The 26,823-nt window shown below is 37.7% G+C and overlaps 1 protein-coding gene across 1 annotated transcript in view; it reads right to left on the bottom strand.

Annotated features, from left to right (window-relative positions):
• The window catches only part of SPATA16 (spermatogenesis associated 16), a 228,118-nt gene that overhangs the window by 53,631 nt on the left and 147,664 nt on the right, over positions 1-26,823 (bottom strand). The window contains exon 5 of the mRNA XM_030863342.2: positions 13,122-13,269. Within this exon, the coding sequence (XP_030719202.1) occupies positions 13,122-13,269 (148 nt within the window). The remainder of the gene's footprint in view (positions 1-13,121; positions 13,270-26,823) is intronic.

Here is a 26,823-nt window from a genome sequence, read left to right as displayed (position 1 = left end):
ACCCAGCAATCCCGCTACTGGGCATATACCCTGAGAAAACAATAACTCAAAAAGAGTCATGTGGGGCTTCCCTGCTGGCACAGTGGTTAAGAATCCACCTACCAATGCAGGGGACACAGGTTCGAGCCCTGGTCCAGGAAGATCCCATATGCCACGGAGCAACTAAGCTAGTGTGCCACAACTACTGAGCCTGTGCTCTAGAGCCCGCGCTCTAGAGCCCGCGAGCCACTACTGAAGCCTGTGCGCCTGGAGCCCATGCTCCGCAACAAGAGAAGCCACTTCAGTGAGAAGCCCGTGCACAGCAACAAAGAGTAGCCCCCGCTCACCACAACTAGACAAACCCTGCACACAGCAATGAAGACCCAACGCAGCCAAAAATGAAAAACAAAAAAACCCCCAAAAGAGACATGTACCACAATGTTCACTGCAGCACTATTTACAGTAGCCAGGACATGGAAGCAACCTAAGTGTCCATCGACAGATGAATGGATAAAGAAGATGTGGCACATATATACAGTGGAATATTATTCAGCCATAAAAAGAAACGAAACTGAGTTATTTGTAGTGAGGTGGACCTTCCTCCCTCCCTGAAGTCACCTCCCTGGAGTTCAGTGACAGTCTGGAGTTCAGAGAGTCTGTCATACAGGGTGAAGTAAGTCAGAAAGAGAAAAACAAATACCGTATGCTAACACAGATATATGGAATCTAAAAAAAAAAAAAGAAGTTTCTGAAGAACCTAGGGGCAGGACAGGAATAAAGAGGCAGACATAGATAATGGACTTGAGGCTATGGGGAGGGAGAAGGGTAAGCTGGGACAAAGTGAGAGAGTGGCATGGACATATACACACTACCAAATGTAAAATAGATAGCTAGTGGGAAGCAGCTGCATAGCACAGGGAGATCAGCTCAGTGCTTTGTGACCACCTAGAGGAATGGGATAGGGAGAGTGGGAGGGAGACGCAAGAGGGAGGGGATATGGGAATATATATATATATATAGCCGATTCACTTTGTTATACAGCAGCAACTAACACGACATTGTAAAGCAATTATACTCCAATAAAGATGTTAAAAAAAAAAAAGAACACCCATACCACTCACTCTAGAGTGAATCTCCTAATGTTTCATGGGGGTATGTCTCATCTCTCCAATAAGTTTTAATCCTCTTCAAGATCACATCTTCACGTTATCTTCATGCCCCAAGCACCTAGTAGGTGCTCAATCAATACTTGAGTTGAATATAAAAACAAAGTTTTCTCAATCCTGAATTTTTAATCGTCCAAATAAGAATAGAACTTAAAAAAATTCAAAGCTAATGAAATGTTCAGAGCTTCTGAGGTAGGATTTATTTCTCTGTCACTAAACTTAGAAAAGAATATCACACAATCTTTGTTTATTTATTTTACCTAAACTTTAAGTGGTTTCTGTTTAATTTACGAAGGGGGAGTGAGGTAAAATACTATGTATTAGGTAACTCAGTGGAGTTGATGCTCAAATGAACAGAGCAGCTCTGCCTAGATTGAAAACTTAGTTTCACGCTCAGGTTGGGCCCTTGCTGCAGCTTGTTCTCTGGGAAATATGGACCCTTAGTCACAAAGAAGATTGGAGTAACAGAGAAGCTGGCTTAATGAAACTGTCAGCAGCACCAGAAAAGCATCTGCAAAAATGTGAACTGTTGATCGTAGGTCAGCAGACTCATCTCTATATATGAGGGACTGCTTATTTTTTATGAAGTTAAATATCTGTAAAATAAAATATGAGCTCTCTGGACATAAAGTAGAAAACATAGATACCGCCATCATCAGTATTTTCTGTTGGACACCTCATTGTAACCACAGTCAACAGATTGTGGATAAACTTCTCAAAGCAATTTTGAAAAAAGAAAAATCATAGAGGTTTTAAAAGTCTTTTAGAAATATGCAGATTTGTTAGGGTTCTGTCATCTCCTTTCTCTGTTTCATTTCCTTCTCTATTTTCCAGTGTCTATGTCATTTCTCTGCCCTTTGTCCATAACAAAATGTTCTGACATTTTAGGCTAGAGCAAAATCTCATTTCTAAAGGTCCCAGTTGTTCAGTGTGAGATGGGACCATGTCAGTTTTATATGACTTCATCTTAGTGATCAGTTTCAGAGTTTAGCTTCTCCAGTCCCTTCATAATGCCAGCACTTTGTCATTACTGCTTTCCCACCCAGTCATTTTCTGAGTTTTATCTTGTTCACTTTTTAATGCCAGTACTTCTATATCGGAAGTTATCCACAAATACACATCAGCAAGAAAATAGCAAAAGGCAGCAACTTTGCGGCTAACATCATTATTGCTCCCATAAATAATAAAACAGTTTCCACTTTAAAAACATAGATAGTGTATTTTGGTTTTTGCAGTTGATGTGTGAGAAAGCTATTTGTATAATGAATCTTTGTGTAATAAATTGTATTTTCCCTTTGACCTTCATTATAATTTCAGAGTTATAGATGCAAGTGGAAAACATTGGTTTTCATTCCTAAGATTCCTAATTTTCCCTTCAGATTTCTGCTCTACTTCTCCAAAACTGATCTTTGTATATGTAAGTTGCCCCTCATAACCCATTTATAAGCTTTGAAAAACAAATAATTACACAAGATTTTTATACATAGTTCATTTTTATTTCACCTGGAATTCTTATTGATTCCAAAGTTTTATGTTTAATCAGCTGTATTGTATTTATTCTGGGGAAGTTCCTTAATTCCATCCCCAACAAAGTAGGTTTGAGACAAACAAACATGAAAGATACTGCTTTTCCCTTCAATATTTATTAAATTCACAGTTAGTGAAATAATATATTGTTGCTCTAATGCCCTTAAGTGGCTGTATTTCTGCAGCCATTGGAATGGACATTGGTTGGTTGGATACCTAACATGCATTCCCACCTTCCCTCTTTTGTTACCCTTGGAGAATTCTCTCCTTCCCTACCTACTCTAAAAGTGAGACCTATTTGACTTTAGACGAATCAATCCATGGCATTACCTTGACCTGTTTTGGTTCAAGTATAAGCATATAATGTAATTTGGGCCAATGAGGAAGAGTGAGTCCCAGGAATTGGGTGCAAGAGATATTCACTGCTTCTTGGGACAGTGTGATTTGAAGTTTGTAATGACATTTGGGAATTTTGCTGTGACTCAAGATACTAGCGCTTGAGGTACCTTGAGATGCAGATACCCCCTTGAGGTACAGGTGATGGAATACCAGGTAGAACTTGAGAAGAAAGCTGACTGTAGAAAATAGAGCAGTGAGTGAACTATTGGATCAAGCTGTGCTTAAAGGTAGTCCCCCTGTAGTTGTATTATAAATCAATGTATTTCATGCCTCCTCCTACCCCTTTAAAACTTAAATATACTGAAAGCAGTTTAAGCTGTGATTCCTATTATTTAAAACAAAAGATTTCTGATAGAGGGATTTAGCTAGTAGTTCAGTATATCTACAAATACTATGGAATCCTTAAAATATCGTAGCTGAGATGTAAGACATATTATAAATTCTTCAAGTTGACTATCTGAGAAGAATAATTGCCTTATTTAAGAAACATAGTAGTTTGAGGATTAAGAATAATTAATTTTTACATGACTTAGTGATGCTATTATTATAACATTATTGTAATACTATTACTAATAACTAGACTTAAGTATATGAGATAATAAAAAATAAATGTTTACATTTGTATGGAAATATATTAATATAAATGTTTCAGACATTACATGAAATTTCTAAAAATCTTATGTTCTTGTATAATGTTATGTCATAATTCTAGTTATTACTTTAAAATGTATATCTCAGAAATAACTAAAAAAAATGTTTAGCATCATTTTTCTTGATCTACATCATAATTATGATTTTTTTCACTTTCGATTAGATTCTACATTTTGCAAAAAGTGACCCTTGGGTAGTTAACTAATACTGCATAATAAAAGTCTTACATAATCTGAAAGCCTTAGTTTTCCTTACTATCTGGACTGGTAATCTACTTATTTGTTTATATCTCACTCTGGAAGTGTAATGACTTTCCTTAAATAAATACATACAGCATAAAAAAATGTGTAAAAGAGTTCTTGAAGAAAACAGATCAGAAGGAAAAGTAAGAGATCGGTGATGAAGCCATAGGTGAGATTAATACACAGAATGTATTTTATAAGCTCCTGTATACTTTCTAGAAGTAAAGAAGATCAACTGTCTCATTCACAGTGTTCCTAAGATAAAACAACAACAACAAACTACCATCCCAGAGAAGCACAGCAATTTCTTTTCCTGAGACCAGAAATTTTCTTTTGTTTTCTGTTGAAATTGGTTTTGGAGTTCTACAGCTTTTTATTTAATAAGTGCAATTGTTGAAGACAATTAAAAAACAAAGAATTATCATGATTATCATGTACAAGAACTATTATTACTCATGAATTATCATGGCTCATAAGCAAATGATCTTATGGTAATGACTCAGTGGTTTCCTGTACTTAATATATAAAATTTGAAAGTCAGCAAGGCTTTGGTTTTGTATTTGATAAGTTATTGCTTCCATATGGAAATCTAAAAGAGGAGGTTATCTTGATTATTAGGTATTACTCTTTACTATTCACTATTAGTAGTCAGTTTAGTTGTGGTGAAACTCCTTTTAGTCTGTTTTATTCCTGTTAAACTCAGAAACAAAATGACTGCCTTTGACTACTATTATTCTCTATAGCTTTGGAATTTCAGGCCAAAGGAATAAGACCTGAAATAAAAATGAGAGATATAAAATTTGGAAGTGAAGGGGCCAAATGGTCATAACTTAAGAATAGATGGTTATTTATATAGAAAATCCAAGAGGATAAACTGAAAATCTATTAGTATAGACAAGAGTTCAGTAAGGGATCAAAAAAGGAAATATACAGACCCCCAAATAAACAGATATAAGATTTAAAAAGGTCAATCAAAATATATAGGTATAATAAAATATACAGTATAATGAAAATAATGGTTTACTCCATAATAGCAACAAAATGATGAAATATTAGAAATAATCTTAATAAGGTATATAGCTTAGATGAAGAATTGATTACCTGATTTACCTAAAAAATATTTATAGGCTTCCCTTACCAGAGTCTATATGAATGTCAGGCATTATGATAAAATGGTAAGATAATGAATGCCATGGTGTTGCTTACCATTTGTTGCATGCAGTAGACAAATACACAGTCAATTATAATATAACATGGTGCATTCTTAAACAAAGGTGAGACTGGGGTACCAGTGAATGATGGAGATAAAAAAAAAAATCCAACCATTGATGAAGTTAACAAAATAAACTTGTCTGATTTATCTGGGGTCTGGAGTAGGATTCTTTTTCCCCTCTGGGAATTTTAAGTCTAGGCATAAGGTTTGAATTTATACTACCTAGATGGCCCAGGAAATCTCAGCTCTAGAAATAGAGGCTCTCTGGTTGGTAGTACTCCATGTGGTTTGGAAAAATCAAAAGAAAATCTCTGGAAGGATACAAAATCAACCCAGACTGTACTGGATTCTCACAGATAAAGCCATGCTGAATAGTGGTGTGCACCCAAGAGTAAAAAACACAAGGATATTATCTCCGATGTGTGAGAGATGGTGTGGTATCATAGAAAAATAGTTGGTCTTTCTTCCCAGTTCCTGGCACAGAGCTTCTATAACACTTGGAATTTCCTAAGTGATAGAGGATGGTAGGAGTGTCTTTTGTTCTAATGAGGTGACTCTTGGCAGGCCCCTAGATAGCTTCTGTCAGGATGGGGGCTGGTCTCAAGAAAAACCAAGGCTTAATTAGAAACCTGGAACTTTCAACCCCATTCCCCAAGCTCTGGGGAGGAGAGGCAGGCTGGAGATTGAGTTAATCACCAGTGGCCAGTGATTTAGTCAATCATAATGAAACTGCCATAAACCCCCCGAGATGATGGGGTTTGGAGAGTTTCTGGGTTAGTGAAGTACAGTGAGGTGCTGGGAGAGTCATGCAACCAGTGAGAGCACACACCCACACCCCACCTTATTTTGCCCTATGTATCTCTTCCATTTGGCTGTACTTGAGTTGTATCCTTTATAATAAACCACTAATAGTAAGTAAAGCACTTCCTGAGTTCTATGAGTCATCCTAGAAAATTATAGAACCTAAATTGGGGGTCATTAGAAACCCCCAACTTATGGCTGGTTGGTCAGAAGTACAGGAGGCCTGGGACCTGTGACTGACATCTGAAGTGGTGGTGGGGCAGTCTGGTAGGATCGAGCCCTTAATCTGTGACGTCTGTGCTAACTCTGGATAGTGAGTACCAAAGGTGAACTGAATTGTTAAAACAGCAGTTGATGGCTGAGAGCTGGAGAAGTGGTGTGGAAAACCCACAAATTTGGTGTCAGCAGTGTTGTGAGGAAAAGAAAATCCCAGAATCAGAGTCAGAAGTGAGATTTGCTAGAATGGTCCTGGCTCATGGAAACATGTGGTTTGGGAAGAGAAAGGATAACAGGGTGGAGGGTGAGGAATCTTTGATTCCTGGGTGGCCACCCATGGTGTGGAGCTGCAGCTGTACTGTGATGAGTTACTAAAGGTACAAGTTACCGATCGTAGAGATGAATCCAACTCCTGGGAAGTTGGTTCACTGGATGCATTAAGAAGTACAGACTAACAAGAAGAAAGTAAAATAGTACAGTCCCTTGGTTATTGTTACCTGTTATAGCTAAAATGAAATTAAAGGAGAGTTATGCAATTAAAAGGAAGAATGCAATCATAGATGGTAAGAGACAGTAGATGAGGGAGACCAGAGGCAAATGGTGTTATAACCTGCTACTGCAAAGGACAAGTGAGCTGCTCACTGAGACGTCTTACTTTGATTAGATAGAACAGTGCCAGAACACCACAGTTCCCATTGGGAAGACCAACGTTTTAATATTTTAAGAACAGAGAATTTAGCCCCATATATGAGGAATTTCTTTTCTTTGGGAATGATTCTCTGTTTCTAAAAAGAATTCTGTGGTACAAACATGAGATGATTTGTCATCTTTATAACCAACCTGGCCGTAACACTTTCATAATGATATTGGGGATGTAGGCTCTTTAATTCTATAAACTTTTCCATTTGATAAAGTGAGTTAGAAAGAGGAAAATAGTCTAATCTTGGAAACTCTTGATCATGGTAAAATTATAACATTTTAAAGAAGAAAGAATAAAATGAGAAATTTTAACTTTATATTTTAGAGAGCATAGAATGTATTATCCTTACTGGTAAATGATGACTGAACAAGAACAAGGTTATAAATTTCAGTGAAAAGCAATTTTTTTTTTTTTGCGGTACGCGGGCCTCTCACTGTTGTGGCCTCTCCCATTGCGGAGCGCAGGCTCAGCGGCCATGGCTCACGGGCCCAGCCGCTCCGCGGCATGTGGGATCCTCCCGGGCCGGGGCACGAACCCGTGTCCCCTGCATCGGCAGGCGGACTCTCAACCACTGTGCCACCAGGGAAGCCCGTGAAAAGCAATTTTTAAAGGTCTGTTTTAAAACAGTATATTATTATTCTGAACATACATATTTACTCTTGGGAGTTAAATTGCACTGGAGAGACAAAATATGACTCTATCTACCTAAGTGTTAAAGTAATTGATATCTGATCCAGAGAACTTTTCTATTAAACATTACTAAGCACAGATCCATTACTGAATATTTATTTTATTTAGCAAATAAATCTTGATATTTTCGTCAAGTGGAGACAGGATATGCTTATTGTATTACTTTATTATTAAAATACAATCATGCAAGAATAAGAACTGTACAAGAATTGTGTTATTTCATTGGAATATATGAATTAAAATCTCAGGCAAAATCTTTATAAATGAAAACATAATAATTCTGGGGCTGGTGAATTATTATTTGTTTTATATACCCTGACTACTCTGCATGAATCAAACTGGATTTTTCCTTAAATAAGAAAAATGGATAGCTACACTGCTACAACTTCAGTAATTTTTTCCTCTGTGAAACATAATACAGTATAGCTCTATTATAATATGGCTTTAAGATTTTGGTGGGTCTTACCACATCCCCAAAATAGCAAAGAATGCACAGTGAGTTCCTGAGGCCTGCTTGTCCTACAAGGTAGATTTGAATTTTAACCCTCCCTCATCAGTCTTGTAGAAGTTATAAAGGCAGTATAGTCCTAGTGCCTGCCACTGAGGGTGAAGTGGGTTTTTCTCATAATAAATCACTAATTTAGTTGGTCCATTCAGTAAAAATATTAAAAATACTTAGATCTCTATACATTTCAAAATGAATTCATTTTTATAGTTTTTTCCCTTTACATCTATTTTTCATGTGGAAATCCATGATAAGGATGACTCTGAATTAGGGGCTAGCTAGAAAGAATACACTGCCTGGGGGATCTCTATCATGAATATTCTTCCTGCTCATCACCACCACCTCTGCCAGCTATTACTGGGCTCATGGCACTGTCACATGACCAAGGAGTAATGAACTCAATACTATCTAGGCTTGATGAAGGTGACCTGGAGTTGGGCAGAGTTTCTGTGTTGGAGGGTTGTCTGCCAGCCTCTGCTGGGAGAACTAAATGTATTAGTCTCCAGGTTTTAATGATAATACCTACTTATCCAGCAGAACTTTGATAGGTAGGCTTTTCATCCAAGATCTTCAAGGTACAGATTTTCTGACCTTCATCTGTTGATTGTTTATTTAGATGATTTCTGTAATTCTTATTTATGGCCTCAATTTCTCTAGCTGCAATGAAAACTACGTAATTGTGTTCTGTCTCCCATGGGGAATCTGTGTCTCTCCTCAAATGTTCCTTTTCTGTGAGTGGGTACAAACACATATGTATGAGAACATTTACCTGTAGTTGTCCAAGGAAGGATGAGTGAACGGGAGGTAGAAGGGAACGTACACAAACTCCGAGTGTTTCTGAGGATGAATTTGACTGCACATGGAGGAATGTTTATCCATCCTCCCCTGAGTTCACATGAATTTTATTGTGTACACTGCAGATGGAGTAGGAAGCCGCCTACTTCACTGATGTAAGGCAGTATATTAGTTAGAGTAAAGCTACCTGATTTAACAAAGAGCCTCCAAATCTGAGGGATCTAAAGCAAGAGAATTTTGGTTTTCGTTTGTGTGGGTATTCAGTGGGTTGCCTTCCACATGGTCATTCAGGGATCCAAGCTTCTTTTGCCTCGTAGCTTCTTTAGTTCCACAGTCCTAGTTACTGAGTCAGTGGCTAGTGAAAGCGAGTTCTGCATGGCAGAGGTTTATGGGCCAGGCCTGGGAGTGTCATACTCCCAGTTTATTTCTGTCCACATTACATTGGCTGTTACTGAGTCACAAGCCCACTGAACTGTAAAGGAGGCTGGAAATGTATTCTAGTTACATGCATGGGTGGTGGTGGGGAAAGAGAATAGTTTGGTAAACAACTAGCCAGTCTTTGCCACTTTCGGTGGCAAGGACTTCTATTCCCAAACTGCTCCTTCATCTGTTTTCTCCTCTATCATTCTTTTAATTAGACTCAGCCTTCCACTCCACAATTAGAGCTTAGGTTTTAAGTGAAGTATTCTCTAGAAGAGAGGAAAAATATAGTCCAATTTTCACCCTGAAGTATAAATTACTAGAGTCATATTCTTTCTTAGAAGCAGGTGTATTCTAGCACTACCTAGTATAGTGCCTGCTCAATAAATGTTTGATGACTAAATGAATAACTGAATATACCACCCATCTCCATTGTAGATCCTCTTCTTGTCCTGAGGATATTGGGATTCTGAAGCATGGAGAAAGGGAGAAGAGAAATGGCAGAATAACATAGCAAGTTGGAGAGAGGACTAAAATGACTTCCAGTCTCCAGTGGAGTAGAAGGGATTTCTAGAGTAAGATCTAGAACTCCACATTCTGGCAGGGAGAGGGAATCTTAGAATCTAGTCTGGTCCAACTTGTGAGGTAGGGGTGGTTAGTGTACATGTAAAGAAGCATTTACACCAGGAGGTAGCATGGGAAACTCATATAGTGCCCTTGGGTGACCTAATGTGTCACATAAATGAGCCCGTCAAGTCCTGCTCAAGCCAACAGAGCTGTCTCAAGTTGCACTAGCCATATAATCAGCAGCTGTGCCAGCCTGCACAAGACTTCCAAGAGGACTCTTTCCTCACATGCCCATGGGCTTCTTTGGACCCTTGGGTAGGCTCGAGCTCTGAGAAAGTTGAAACCAGACTAGTAGGAGAAGAAAGTCCCGTGGAAAGGGGAAAAAAGCTGGTGAATTTGATTAGATAGTTACTGAAGACAGACTAAATTTTAGAAATGATTGGGTGGGATTGAGTCCTTTGGGGTGGGATAGAATATACTTTTGGCTCTGGACAGACCAAAGATGAATATGTGTAGGTTAAAAAAAAAGCCTCGTGTTTGCACACGTTTGCTGTGTGATTGTCCAGTCACGCCTGCTGCATGACTCTTTGTTGAAATAAATAACTGAATACATTTTTGGCAACACAGAAGCTTCTTAAATAGAAGGCAGATAAAAGGAGTATCCTGGTATTTGGGACGTGCCAACAAAACAAGGGCACTACCCTCCTAGGCCCTATCTCTCTTTGTGTAACTCACTTTCTAGCTGCTGCCTTTGGCTACTGATGCCTGCCCAAATCACCACTCTGCACCTCCTGTGAGAAATATCCAGAAGCTAAAGATCACACTTGACCCGCCCCCTTCCTCACCTTGGAATTACCTGGGGGGAAAAGAAGAGATGCCTCTAAGACTTGCACATATAGTTCGTAATAGTGGTTTCACTGTCGTTCCAGCAATGGCTTTGGAGTGACCCTTTAATCATTTGCAACAGAGGCAAATAATGTCATCAGTGTAATAGCCTGTTAGTTCAAAGTACCCATTCTGTAGAGCGAAGGACCTCACCACTCCTAATGAAATTTAAAATTCGAGATTGCCTTCACTACCTCCCCTTCTCCTCCAGAAACTGTCTTCTCTCTGTTCTCATATAGCACTGTCACACTCCAGCAATTAGTAATTATATAATGATAGAAACAATCATCAGTAACTTATAATTATCTTCTCTTCCAAAGTATAAGATCCTTTAGCATGAATCATCTTGCCAACAGATCATAATTCGTCTTGATAACAGGTTTGATGGAGTTACATGAGATGTGAATCTGGCTCATTAATGTTATTGTTGTTTTTAAACCCTCAGTGGCAACAGTGCTTCCTAAGTCTTAATTAATCTTCATGACTTCTCTGGGAAGTAGGTTAAATATAACTAAATTTATTCTACCAGTAGAGAAATTGGCAAACTGGTAGTCTCTTCAATGAATCTCTCTTTATTACCAGTGGATCTGAGAGTAGATATGGAAATAGCTGAATTGGATTAATTTTCCATGATACTAGATTGACATAACTTTTGTGTGGTATTGATTCCCCTCTCTGCCCCCCCCCCGCAAAACCCTTGAAGATATCCATAACAAAATGATTTATAACAATTAGTAAAAATTGTGAGTTCTGAAACATTTTTATCTACTTCCTTATAAAATGCTGGAACTAAGTAAATCAGCATCAGTGTTCATTATAGCACGCATGTGATTTCTTTTCTTCCCTTTCTCTGCCTTTAAATTTTCATTGTTCCTTAGGGATTCACTATTTAATCATCCCTAGTTATATTTTTAAAATATATTTCTTCTGAAGAGCTTGAAGCATTGTGGAAGAAATAAGGATTCCATAGGACCTAAATTTAATGCTTCCGTCACACCTCGGCTTCTATCAGATGGAAATAGTGTGGTTCAATGCGAGGATATGGGTTCAGATCCAAGGCCTGCAGCCACTGATTTTCTGATTTGCTGTGTATCTTTGGAAAAACTGTTTTCTCTGGTAGCTGTTTTCTCATTTCTAAATGAGAATCATCTTACTCACTTCTTAAGTTATGGGAGTAACAAGAGATAATGAATGTAGAGTGCCTGGTACCTTAAACGTGATCACTAGTGGAGTATATTATTAATCATATAAATCAGTGACTTGGCCCCAAAAGCCTGACAAAAGGAATGCAGGGGCCTTAACAGGAGGATGTGATACTAGATGTGTGTATTTAGAGGTTTTGCTTAATATGGTAGTCATTGCTGATTGTTAATTTATTTATTTTGAAAATAACAAAATACTCTTTGTTTTTTTTGTTTTTTTTTTTTTTGCGGTACGCGGGTCTCTCACTGCTGTGGCCTCTCCCGTTGCAGAGCACAGGCTCCGGACGTGCAGGTTCAGTGGCCACGGCTCACGGGCCCAGCCGCTCCACGGCATGTGGGATCCTCCCAGACCGGGGCAGAAACCCATGTCCCCTGCATCGGCAGGCGGACTCCCAACCACTGCGCCACCAGGGAAGCCCCAAAATACTCTTTAATATTGTTTTGACTCAGTGATTTAAAGACAGTAAAACAGAAACAACAAAAGCTTTTGACAACTCTTAGTATCTTAGATAACTGGAAATCTCCATCTCCATTAGAGATTGGCTCAATTTAGTACAAGAAAATTCTTGTCTTAATTCAGAATAACACTTGGAACATGGTAGATAGTAAAAAGTATTTGGAATGAATGAATGAAAGCAAGTGGCTTCCAAAGACAAAAAGAGGAAAAAAGGACACCAATAGTGTTGTGTTCTCTGTGTACACTTGGCTGGCTATCCAGATCTCACTTGGATACCAGTGGCCCGAGAACATAAAAAAAGAGGGACGTTTGAGGTGTGAGATAGTTGGAGGAAGGAAAGTAAAAATAGCAGGGATTGGAGAAAAAATCCACATTCAGGAAAATACTATAATCACCTAGTTTACTGATGAAGTATATGGGGAAAGGGGACATTTTACTACAGGTTGTTCTTTCATTTTTTATTATCTTAGAGTTTCTCGGTTTTACCTCTCGTCTTAAAAAAAGAAACATGATGGCACAAGGAATATTATGCTAGACCTATAGGGCTAGCTCTACTTAAAACCTTAAAATAACTTTCCATTTCAGCTCATCAGATTAAAAAAAATCGCTAAAACTGAAATAATCAACAAAAAAGCAGAAACATGCCTGTATTTGTTTTTTAAGGAAATAAGTTGTTAGCTGATACTTTGAAGATATTGAATCTTACCTGTGTAGATATATTCCACATATGCAGGATGAGTTTTTATGAAAACCTCTTTTACTTCTTCTATTTTATCAGCTCTGATTTTTGTTGCAAATGGTGTGTACATAACTGAGAAAGAGTCCGCCCTGGTGATGGCTTCTTCAATCATGGCCTGAGAGGAAGCAAACAACCCATTTGGTCTCAATAACAATACATGACTTTAAGAATATAAAAAAATATGATTACCTTTATGGATGATTTAAAAATCTATATACTGTACTGCAAAGATAACATATTTTGGTCTTGAATATTCATTAGAATGAACTTTTTAATTAGTTCTGGGAATCCTATTTCATATTAAGAAAACCAATTAAGTGAAGAAAGTTTGTAAACAGACACCTCTAAACTGAGCTTGCTTTAAGATGAAAATAAAAATCCTGTTTTCTGAGCTGTCATTTTAAACTTGATCTTAAAAATCAAATTCTTAAGTCTAATGTAGTTATCTTATGAACAGACACTGATGAGCAATTTTACTTTAAAAAATTAATTAAAATATCTAGATTTAAGTATTGTCTATAAATAACATGACAAACTAGACAAACTGTATATTTTTCTTCTTCCAATAAATGGCAAAGCCTTTTGGAATTGAAAAAAAAAAAAAAGAAAACTTTCTCAACTTCCTCCTAGCAAAGCTTTCCTTCCCTCCAGATCACAAGAGCCATTTGAGATGGATTCAGCTATTTAAGAATTTCTTTAAATTTTCTTTGTTCATGCAAGATACCATTCTTCATAAAGCCTGCCATCACCCTGAACTTCCTGCTTTAACTAGGTCTATTACTATTTGAAACAGACCAAAAGGAAAGTTATGTGAAGTTTTAAAAGGAATTTATTCCTTTCCTACAACTTTTCCTTCTAACAAGGCTTGAACATTGAATAAAAAGTAGAAGTGTCTATAGTTATATCATTTTTCTGAAAATAGCATAAAAGAATATTATAAAAATCCAAATTTAGTTATAGGAATGATTTTTTCCCTGACAACTAAAAGTTGTCAACAACCAATAAGGAAAAATAATAGATTTGAAGTTTCCAACAAAGAAAAATCATTTAACAAACAGCAATTTATATTATTACTGGTAGAGTATATTGTAAACAAGTTTTAGACGAATATTAACAGCAATAAGGAGTTGATTTGAAACCGAGAAACTGAATTTCAATTGTTGATTGCTTGCTTCATTCCTCAGTGACTTCAAATGGCCCCTATGATCAATTTTTTAATTTACAATTTTAAAAAAAATTTTTCTTCTAGAAACATTTTAATAAAAATTGGCCATTTCCAAGAAATGCCCACTGCATGCCCACCAATGAAAGGGAGCCATAACAAAACAGAAAATTTACCATATGGCTATGATTTAAAGAAAGATAACTAGTGCACACTCAAGTACACCAGCAAAGTCCAATATTAAAGTCACATTCTTTCTTATGGGCTATGATTAGGATTCTGAATAGACAGTGGAGTAAAACAATACAAATGCTGAACTATTCAGGTCAAAGGACCTCTAAAGAAGCATCTGTCCTCAAAGGCATTCCAGTTTTAATTTACAATTTAAATTTGGTGTGGGACAAATTTCTGAATGGCTGAGGGAAAGAACTTATATTGTCCACAACGCTGTCCTTCCCAGGTCTGAGGAACTAGAAGGGAAAGAATATGATTGTGATGCCAAACCCGGAGCCAGCACTTAGATGGAAGTAGCCATGGATTATGTAGCAGTGGATTCTGAGGGTGCAGCAGGTCTGGGTGCTGAGGCCTGGATGCTACTGTGAAAGGCCAACAGTGGCAATGCAGGCAGCAGGTCTGGAATTCAGAGACGTGGATTAAGAACTCAAGCTGTTTAGGTACCAGGTTCTGGTCCTCCAAAAGAAAGTAAAGATCCTTTATATTGAGTAGAAGAATGTTTTCTCCAGCTTGGTCCTTGCTTCATTGTTCATTGCTGGAACGTGGAATATGCTAGAATACGTTTATTGCTGGAACCAATCCTGGGATGGCCTGTCCAGACCAAAAAAGTAAGTAGCTGTACCTGGATTTGTGTGGAGTGAGGTGCCGAAGAAGGGAGCTGTTCTAGACCTCAGATCTAAGGTCTTGATCTGACTTTACTGCCTTTTGTAAGCTGTTAGTTCCTGTATGAGTTTGCTAGGGCTGTCCTAACAAAGTTTCACAGACTGGGTGGCTTAAATAACAGAAATTTATTTTCTCCTAGTTCCAGAGCCTAGAAGTCTGAGATCCAGGTGTCTGCAGGGTTGAGTTCTTCTTAGGCCTCTCTCCTTGGCTTGTAGATGGCCAGGTACCTTCTTCTGTGTCTTCACATGGGTTTCCCTCTGGGTGTGTCTGTATTCTAATCTCCTCTTCTTATAAGAACACCAGTCATATTGGATTAAATCCCACTTAAAGACCTAATTTAACTTAATTACCTCTTTAAAGACCCTATGTGCAAATACAGTCACAATCTACAGCCTGGGGTTAGGACTTGAGCATGTGAATTTTGCGGGGGGACGTGATTCAGCCCATAACACTTCCTAACATCCAAATAGCTTTCCTTGTGGTGTCTCTGAATATCTTGTTGAAGATATATTGCTTTAAATTCTGGATCAAAAAATTTAGTGAAGGTATTTAATCCTCTAGTTTGCTTCCAGAAAGGTATTAACAGTATGCCAGTAAGGCCAGGACAGAAGAAAACTCTCTCTCCATCCCATTTCTTTTTCAACTGCTGGCAGCTTAAGTAACTGCTGGCAGGGTAGCTTTGCTAAGCCATCACACAGCAGGACAGGAAAACTCGTGCCCAAGAGCCTACACTAGTCTTTGTTTTTTAGCAAGTGGCTGAAGTGTGTGGCAGCTTGATCTGCTTGTTTAAGGCATTGTGCTCTTGGCTTGATGTTCAGGGCATGGCATTCAGGCTTTCACAGGGCTCTCTACTCAGGAGGGTGTGTGCTAGAGCATGGCCTCCCTCTAGAGCTCCCCACTCAGAGCCAGTAGAAATGGGGTTCTTTTGTGGCTTCTGCCCTCCATCTTGAAGATGAGTAAGGAAGTGGGTGAGTGAGCAGAGTGTGTATGCAAGGATAAGAATTGAACTTTCAACGGAGATACTTTCTCAGAGGAAATTATTAGAGCCCCAAGAAGAAATGTTGTGATATAATTTTAAATATACATATTTAAACTTTTAAATTATATTTTAAATATAAATATACAGATATATAACATTTCTGGTACATTATTGAATGACTCATTTGTGAAGCAATCTAGAAAAAATTTAGCTTTAAAATATTATAACTAATTATAAATATTATAATTATTATTATTTAAAATAGTGGGAATTTTTGACTGTTTTTGGTTGGACACCAAAATATCAGGTTTTCATTTTGTGATGGTAATAATTTGATAATTTAGAATTGGACTTGTCTTTCATGAGCAATCTATGTCCATTTTTTAAAAAATGTATTTTATTGAAGTATAGTTGATTTACAATGTTGTGTTAATTTCTGCTGTACAGCAAAGTGATTCAGTTATACATATATATATATATATGTATATATATACACACATTTTTTTCATACTCTTTTCCGCTGTGGTTTATCACAGGATATTGAATATAGTTCCCTGTGCTGTACAGTAGGACCTTGCTGTTTATCCATTCTATATATAATAGTTTGTGCCTATCGCTTCTCGGCCTTTTGGCTAAGATCAAGTGTAATAGTTTGTGCCTGCTAATTCCAAACTCCCAGTCCATCTCTCCCCACAACCCCCTCGTCCTGGCAACCACTAGTGTGTTCTCTATGTCTGTGAGTTTGTTTCTGTTTTGTAGATAAGTTCATTTGTGTCATATTTTAGATTTCACATATAAGTGATATCATATGGTATTTGTCTTTCTCTTTCTGACTTACTTCACTTAGTATGATAATCTCTAGGACCCTCCATGTTGCTGCAAATGGCATTATTTCATTCTTTTTTATGGCTGAGTAGTATTCCATTGTATGTATGTACCACATCTTCTTTATCCATTCATCTGTTGGTGGACATTTAGGTTGTTTCCATGTCTTGGCTATTGTGAATAGTGCTGCTGTGAACATAGGGGTGCATGTGTCTTTTTGAATTATAGTTTTGTGTGGATGTATGCCCAGGAGTGGGATTGCTGGATCATATGGCAACTTTATTTTTCGTTTTTTGAGGAACCTCCATACTGTTTTCCACCAATTTATGTTTCCACCAACAGTGTAGGAGGATTCCCTTTCCTCCACACCCCCTCCAGTATTTGTTGTTTGTAGATTTTAAATGATGCATGAACAGTCTAATATGTGCAAATTGAAGATTTTAAATTTAAAGATTTTTAAAAACTGAGATATTTTGTAAGAATGATAGATATTAAAATATAAGTTTTAATTTACTTTTTACTATCAGTCAAAGATTTTCTTTTGGAAATCTTTGAAAATAAAGAGAACAGATGAGAAATTGCAGCTTGTAAAAAAGTAAGCTTCACTGAAAATGAAGGCAGATTTCAAATGATAGTTTTTAACTTGACAAAAATTTTCTGCAACTGAGTCATTCTTTCCCAATGTGTGAGTTTCTCCGGTGTCAATAAATGTTGCACATGTGCAGAGAATGGGGAAAACAATCAGTCCAGGTGTCCTGTTGTTAAGTGTACATTGCTATTAATTATGCTTTCTTTGCTGCTACACAAAAAAGAGCTTTGAAATTAGGTGTTTACATTTGCAAGTCCTACTAACTCTCTGTTATCCTCCTGTTAGCAAGTTTTAAAGCTTATAGTTACATAAACCAAGAGTGTCTGTGGGCAGCTCATTTCCTCTACAAACAGTAACATAATAATTTCTCCTTATACTTCAGCTAAGCAAAAAAGAGCCCTTTGCTACCTCAGAAATCAACTTGCCTAGGATAATTGTAAACCAGGAAAGACTGGGAGAGACAGGCCATTAAGAGTAAAGGAAAAGCAAAGTAGAGGGAAAAGATGACTAGCAAAAGAGAAAAGAAACAAAATTTGTCTCCTTCTAAACCAAGGGGCTTGATTCTTCCTGGTGAATTTTTAAGAGCACCCAAAGTTCTCAGGATAAATCTTGCAGTAACCATAAACCTCAAACATTTCCAGGATGACAGGATCATGATATTTTTTCCCCTATCTTTTTGCTGGAGGATTTGGATAAATTGTAACTTTTAACAATGTGTCCAATGATGGTGAATCAGTAAGTAGAATTCCTGTTATTACTAATTAGAAAATGTGATAAAATTATTATATATTATTATCAAATTATTCCTTTAATGCTCCCAGTATCTGGGTTGACCATAATTGCAGTAAATTGCTTTACTTACAAGATTAGATCTGGAAGCAACCTTGGGAATTTTCCAGCTCGATTCACTGAATTGCAGATGACTTAAGTGACTTGGAGAGGCATAAGTGACTTTTCTGAGGATTAACAGCTTTTTAATTTTATGGAATTTAGAATTAGGGTCTCGAATATTATATTTCACTTTCTCTTTGGAAAATTATCTTTTTACCTCCTGGGCTTTACCCTCCTGTTTAAAAACAGTCATAATAAATACAATTTTAAATTCTGAAGTATTTAATTTAGTTTTGCAGTATATGCGAGTACTACAGAATTTTAGAACAATTTTATAATATATATATGTGTGTGTGTGTGTGTATATGTATATATACACACACACACACACACACTCTCACACATATATATCCTGTACACGTGGTTAGGCAGTTTCCCTTGCAGTTAGGTGTGGCCATGTGGCTGAGTGAAGGCCAATTTGTAGGCAGGAATGTTACTCTTTCCAGGCTTAGTCCATAAAACCCTGCTTAGAATAGAAACCTCTTCTATTTTCTTTCCTTATCAACTGCCTAGAGAGGAAGACTCCCAGGATGTGGAGGAAGATTGAGCTGCAGGATGGAAGGAGTATGGGTTCTCCTGTTGCTGACTGGAGGAGAACCAACCAGGAACACCCACACTGGACTATACTGTGAGTGAGAAATCAACGTTTATTGTTTTAAATTACTGAAATTTTGGAGTTGTTTGTTGTAGTAATTAGTCTACTCTAATATACAATAATAAAGGAAAATTGGAATCTCTCATAATCCATTGTTTTTTCTACTAAGCCTTATGTGTTATAAAAAAAAATAAAGAAAGAAAAGCTACTTTGAGATAAAATAACTTTTCATTTAGCAGTGTGATAAATTTTTTTATATCTCCTACCCTTTAATCCTCCTGAAGTCCATCTAAGTAAGTATTCCTAGTGGACGAATATGACTGTGTTGTTTTATCTTCAGAATTGACATTATTAGATTCAAAGGAAGCAGTGCTATACTTGAAAGCTATAAATGATTGAATGGGAACCTTTAGCCCTTAGTGTTTAATATGGCTCTTTGTTATTATATTAATAATGATGAAAATTTGAATGATACCTAGAATTTTCTAGAAAATGGAAAAATAAAATTTTTGAGCAATATTTTTCAAACCTAATCCCTTTGAATATATGTGGATTTAATTAGAAAGATTTCGATTTTCTTGAAATTTAGATTTAACCTAAAGAGCAGATTTTCCTAAGGAACGGAGTATCTTACTTTGAGACTTACCTGTAAACATCTTCATAGTATCATTTATGAAATAGCCTGGATTGACACTGTTATGATAATTTTATTAATATAGTGATATTTTGGAATAAAATACGTAATAATTGTTTGTCCCTGCCGTGATAATCAACATTTTAATGCTGAAATATTTCCTTGGGTTTATGAGCGCTCTTTTATTAAACAACCTTGACTGTAAGTTCCATATTTTTCTAATATAAAGGAATATTTGGCAGCTTTTCCATTGCATTTATTAGCCCAGTGATATGAAAGTTATAAATATTGTCATGCAGTGTAAATCAAGGTATTTAAAATTTTATTTGCTTTTTATGAAAATTACCAAATATTCTATGGACAGGTTACTTGTACGAAGGTAAGCAAATTTTTATATAGCTGTTTTGAATTCTCTACTTTGCAACCTGTCCTGTTTAAAAGTCACAATATATACCATTTTAATTTCTAAAGTATTTAATTTATCTTAGTTTTGCAGTGTATAGAGTATTATAGAATTTTAGAACATATATATATACCACATATTGTGTGTGTGTGTGTGTGTGTGTGTGTGTGTGTGTGTGTGTACGTACTCCACTGTTCACTCGCCAGTCGGGTTAGGGCTAATAAGGTTTTGATTATATATGATGCTTCCATTAGCTGAATAACTTCAGCATTTAATGCCCAAAATTTACCCTGTATTAATTTTTAATAATTTAGATTTTGTAGCAGGATTTTATTTCCATGCCCCTTCAGCATGGAACTAAAGAGATAGAAGGGACCTAAGGTATTATTTTAAAATCACTCAACTTTATAATCAAGGAAACTGAGGCTTGTTAGTTCTGGTGACTCACTTGAGGTCACAAAATTAGAGATGGAAGCAAGACAAGAACACAAGTCTCTTGAACCAATGCTTTCTCTTACACTGAGAGAATTTTCATGTCTTTGTAATTAGATTGTTTCCTAGAAGTATAAGATCAAGTATTAGTTTCCATTTTCTTTTTTCATGACTGTCTAATTCCTGTCTTCAGAGACAAGGAGAATTTGACTCTAATGCTAACAAAGAAACAAATGGACCACATCAAACTAAACCAGGTCAAGATCCTCTTCACAACAACAGTCCTAACACAAAAGAGAATATTGATCCTTCACTCCTACTGGCCATAATGAGACTGTTTTGTCCACCAGCCACTCGTAAGATTTAGGATATGCTATCAATTAGCATGCCTCTCTCAAAGAGAAACATTTACAGAAATTAAATGAAAGGCTTCTTGATGTGGGAAGTTAATAATGTGCTTGGGTTGGTCTAACTTATTTAATGGCAAAGCACATATAATTTGGAAATAGAATATAAAATATGTTCTTGTTCTAAAGACCCTGAATAATTTTCTGCTTGCACATTGGAGAAACACTAGCTGATAGAAACTCAGAGCTACAAGTATGGGTTTCAGCAGCCTCCAGACTCTTTAGGATGCCACAGAGCTTTTATTCTTGATGACTTAAAATGAATCACCAAAAGGTATCAGGAATACATAGCTGTATAACCAGTAATTATTTCATAAGCACAACTGGGTATTACTAACAAGCTTTAGCCCGTGTTCAGTGGTAAATGCCAACACAGTTTAGGACCCTTTTTGTTGTGGTTGTTGCGTGTTTCATCTCTATACTTTGTTTAGTTATCTGAAAGTAGGTATTCCTTTTGCTAACTGTATGTATGTTGTTTTCTGATTGTATTTCTTTTTCCTTTATATTTTACTTATTTATTTTTTATTTTTATTTTTTGGCTGCATCGGGTCTTAACTGCTGCATGCAGGATCTTCGTTGAGGCATGCGGGATCTTTCCTTGTGGCGCACGGGGTTCTCTCTAGTTGTGGCGTGCGGGTTGTCTCTTCTCTAGTTGTGGCGTGCAGGCTCCAGGGTGCATGGGCTCTGTAGTTTTCAGCATGCGGGCTCTCTCATTGAGGCGCACGAGGTCAGTAGTTGTGGCGTGCAGGCTTAGCTGCCCTGTGGCATGTGGGAACCTAGTTCCCTGACCAGGGATGGAACCCATGTCACCTGCATTGGAAGGTGGATTCTTTACCACTGGACCACCAGGGAAGTCCTTGATTGTATTTCTTGACTGCTGGTCTTAGGGTATGGATGGCTGGCACCCACAGCATGGTAAGATTGGGACAAGAACTGGGTTCCCAGGCTTGTACTGCTTTTTCTACCAAGAATTTGTTTTATCTCTCGGGCTGCTATGCAAGACAACTTTGAGTGGAAAAGTCAAGGTTGCCCTTGAAAAAAATGTATATTGTAGAAGAAGTTGAAAGAATCCTAGGATGTTTAATATGAAGACAAGACATAGGTTGTATGAACTGACTCTCACCAGAGAGCAACCTGCTCTTGCACTCTACCTATGTAGATTTTGTTTAATTCATTGATAAATCTGGAAAACTCATTTATTAATAGTGTGTTCACTGGACATTGGCTAAGTGCTGTAAATAAATTCTGTTTATTTGTTAAGGCAACACTGGAAAACAAGCATTATTATCTCACGTTACAGATGAGAAAACCTCAGTGAGAATCACCTCACACTGGTCAGAATGGCCATTATCAAAAAATCTAGAAACAATAAATGCTGGAAAGGGTGTGGTGAAAAAGGAACCCTCCTGCACTGTTGGTAGGAATGTAAATTGATACAGCCACTATGGAGAACAGTATGGAGGTTCCTTAAAAAACTAAAAATAGAACTACCATATGACCCAGCGATCCCACTACTGGGCATATACCCTGAGAAAACCATAATTCAAAAAGAGACATGTACCCCAATATTCATTGCAGCACTATTTACAATAGCCAGGATGTGGACGCAACCTAAATGTCCATCAACAGATGAATGGATAAAGAAGATGTGGCACATATATACAATGGAATATTACTCAGCCATACAAAGAAACGAAACTGAGTTATTTGTAGTGAGGTGGATGGACCTAGAGTCTGTCATACAGAGTGAAGTAAGTCAGAAAGAGAAAAATAAATACCATATGCTCACACATATATATGGAATCTAAAAAAAAAAAAAAAAGGTACTGATGAACCTAGTGGCAGGGCAGGAATAAAGACATAGACATAGAGAATGGACTTGAGGACACGGTGGGGAAGGGGGAAGCTGGGGTGAAGTGAGAGTAGCATTGACATATATACACTACCAAATGTAAAATAGATAGCTAGTGGGAAGCAGCTGCGTAGCACAGGGAGATCAGCTTGGTGCTCTGTGACCACCTAGAGGGGTGGGATAGGGAGGGTGGGAGGGAGGCTCAAGAGGGATGGGATATAGGGATATATGTATACATATAACTGATTCACTTTGTTGTACCACAGAAACTAACACAGTATTGTGAAGCAATTATACTCCAATAAAGATCTATTAGAAAAAAAATCAGTGAGGAAAATACAATCATATGACTTCAAGAAAAGAGGAGAATTTACTTTTAATTGGTGTGCAGTACCATCAAAAAGATGGCTGAATATAAATAAAAACGTTAAAAGCTTTGAGCTTCACAGATTATCTTATACCTGGGTGAACACAGCTTAAAAAATTTAATAATTTCATGGAATAGTTATTCCACATCTCCAACTGCTAAAAAAATGTGACCTCAATTTATCAGCAAGCTTGTAAGTCAATAAGCCATAAGTATCTGTGGGAAATATGAAAGATAACCACAAACCCCTCTAAATTTGGTTTTGCTCATAACAATTTTTGATTTTCGGATGCAAACAAAAACAAAGAAGGAGTCAACATGTTCACAAATTTGAACTGGAAGGCACAGCCTCTATGTATCAATAAATAAAATAACCTCATGGCAACTGAGCAGAATAGCCACAGGGCTTCGGGGAATCAAATAGTTATACCTAAATTTGTTCAGGTAAAAGAAGGCCCAAATTGCCTTAGATTTCTGAAACCCACATCATTCTCAAATGAAGGAAAATGAAAAGAAATTTAGAGGTTACTTTTTTTTTTCTCCAATAAGAACTTTCGGAAACCCAAAAAACTTTTTAGGAGGGAAAAAAAAGGAAAAGCTGACTCTGTTTAATCACCTATGGATATTACTGTAAAAGCAAACCAGCACCATGAAAAAGACACACACACACACACACACACACACACACACACACACACACACATTTCTGAAGAAGAGTACTAAGTAAATATTTCTTCGGGAGTGGCTGAGGATTAATTTTCTTGCTTGGTATGATGTCACTCTTTTCGAAGGAGCTTGAATTACCAACTTGCAGATAGATAGGGCTGATGTACAGGTGAAGTGTGCTGCCCCCTGCAGGGCACATTCCGAGGCTCTGTCTCCACTCCACATTCGCGGGCCTCTCACTGTTGTGACCTCTCCCGTTGTGGAGCACAGACTCCGGACGCGCAGGCTCAGCGTCCATGTCCCACGGGCCCAGCCGCTCCGCGGCATGTGGGATCTTCCCGGACCGGGGCACGAACCCCTGTCCCCTGCATCGGCAGGCGGACTCTCAACCACTGCGCCACCAGGGAAGCCCCTGTCTCCACATTCTTGTATGATCAGGATGCCTGACTTGTTTTAGCAGGACACAAAGCCTTTTTTTTCTCAGTGAGAATTAGGGTTTTAAAGGCAGACCACCTCCGAAAAGGTGGCACTTTGACTAGAATTCACACTGAGGTAAAGTATTTGAGTGTTTGACTCATTTTTCAAAGAAGGCTTTGCCTCTTCACATGTACATGTGGGACTGAGGAGGAGGGACAGTGTGGGGAGAAGGGGGGGATGGAGCAGGTATAAAGCAACCTTACCTACTTGACAGTCTGGTCAAATCAATGCCATCAAATATATAGTACTGATATGTAGGCATGAGTTTAATATGTGTATGGTTGAGGCTCCTTCCTCCATCCCTCCCTCCCTGTCTTCCTCCTTCCTTTCTTTCCTTACTTCCTTTCTTCCTTCCTAGTCCCTGGGACACTCACAGAACATCAACAGAAAAACTATGCAAAACTATACAAACAGAAAATAATGTCACGGTCACTATCTCCTTCACGGGAACACGCAACCTTGGATCAAATACATGCCTCAATTACATCTTTCATTTAAAAGTGAACCTCTTTTACTGGCATACTACCTCAAATAGCATCAAAGCAAAATGAAACACAGGCAGCATTTAACAACGCTGGTAACCATAGAAACATATCATTAAAGAATATATAAACAGGAATGAATAATTAGATGAGAAATTCATTTCTACATTTATCTAAGACCTAGGAAAAGAAGCTCTCTTTTACCTCTCATCTCAATTTGGACACTTCCTCTTTAGCCTGTCTTCTAACTAAAAAGTAGGAGAATTCATAAAATGAGAACTTTAATATTGCCTAGCTTAATGGACAAATCTCTTTGTAGGCAAGTGACTAAAAAATATTGCAGTACCCATTGTTGTCCAGATGTAACATTGAATGTGGGAAAGGATCCTGATGCAGCCAAGGAGTCTGCTTTCAGGATGGGACGTGGGCAAGAAAACCTGACTGACATCATGGTGAGAGGGAGAGAGCAGTTGTTGATCTTTAGAAATGGGAAGCACAGTTTGCCTCATTTACTGGAGGCATCTATATATAGTAGAAAGACTGAGGGAGGGAAGAATCGGGGGCTTATGGATTATATCAGTTACATTGTCGGGTAGGCAGCATCACCTGTGCAGGTCATCTGCCATTCTACCTTTGCACCTAGGGAAGCCCTACATAAACTCTATGGTAGGCTAAGCTGGTTATTAATTTTAAAATAATTATAAATGGTCTTAGAGACCATCTAGCACATGACTATGCAGTGGAGTCACCTAGTAGGGGGTCAGTAGGCAAATATGATTTTCAGGACCGTACCCAACTCTAAGGATCTAATACTTCAAATGTTTTCCCAAGTGCCTCTGATGCAGCTGGACCAGTGTTTGAGAACCATTTACCTAAGCCAGCTTCCTCCTCATATAGCAGCAGAAACTAAAGTCTAGAGCAGTTGTGGTAGATTGCATTGCTGGTCTCAATTTCCCCCCTCCCTATAGCAATATCATATCAATAGCTTTGTCATGGCTTTGCAGTAAGCGGAAGAATTTATGTCCTTGGGCTTGACCACATGCTTTTCTTTGGCTAATGGAATGTTTCAGGCATGGTATGAGCAGAGGCTTGAAATGTGCTTCTGTGGTTTTTCTTTCTCTCTTAGAATCCTGCATTTTGCCATAAGAAGAACAGACATCAGGTAGCCATTGGTCTAAGGAGGATGAGAGACATGTGGATCACACTTGGGCCTCTTTGCAGCTTAGAGCTAAGCCTAACCACGCCCAGCCAAGACCAACCTAGATCAGTCAAACCCAAGTTAACCTGATGATTATTATAAGTCACTGAGTTTTAGAGTGATTTGTTATACAGCATTATTGTATCAGTAGCTGACTAATACAGAAATGAAGTGATTTACCCACAATTGAATCCTAGCATTGGAACTAGAAGTTATATCTTGTGGATCTGAGGTTTGACTTCATTCTACTGCTCTATATTGCCTGTTTCCTTTTGCTTCCTTTCCTTCATAGAGTGAAGCACAGATATCCATTGCTTCCATAAGATCCCTCTGCTCAGTCTACATTCCCTATATTCCAGAACGTTGTCACCTTTCCTCATCAGAGCTTACCTTTCCTTCCGCATTTTTTCCTTCAGGATTCTGTTTTCATGTTTCCAAAGAAATGAGGAAAGTCTCAAACTAATTCCCACAACTGTGTCTAGGGGTCACCCATTAATGAGTTAAGCACTTCTAGATAAAATTTCTTTTTCATATTACTTGGGGATGACTAGACACTTAATGCCAAATGGTGGGAATTTAAGCATAATATATGGCAATTGATAGGGAAAATATTTTTAGGTTAGTAGCTTTGGTGTTTCTCAAATTATATCTACTCCAAATACTGTAAGCCCTAGGGACTTCCCTGGTGGTCCAATGGTTAAGACTTTGCCTTCCAGTGCTGGGGGTGCTGGTTTGATCCCTGGTCGGGGAGCTAAGATCCCACATGCCTTGCAGCCCAAAATACCAAAACATAAAACAGAAGCAATATTGTAA

Source organism: Globicephala melas, chromosome 4 (assembly GCF_963455315.2).
Source record: "Globicephala melas chromosome 4, mGloMel1.2, whole genome shotgun sequence".
Taxonomy (NCBI): Eukaryota; Metazoa; Chordata; class Mammalia; order Artiodactyla; family Delphinidae; genus Globicephala; species Globicephala melas.
This window is presented reverse-complemented; position numbering and strand designations above follow the sequence as displayed.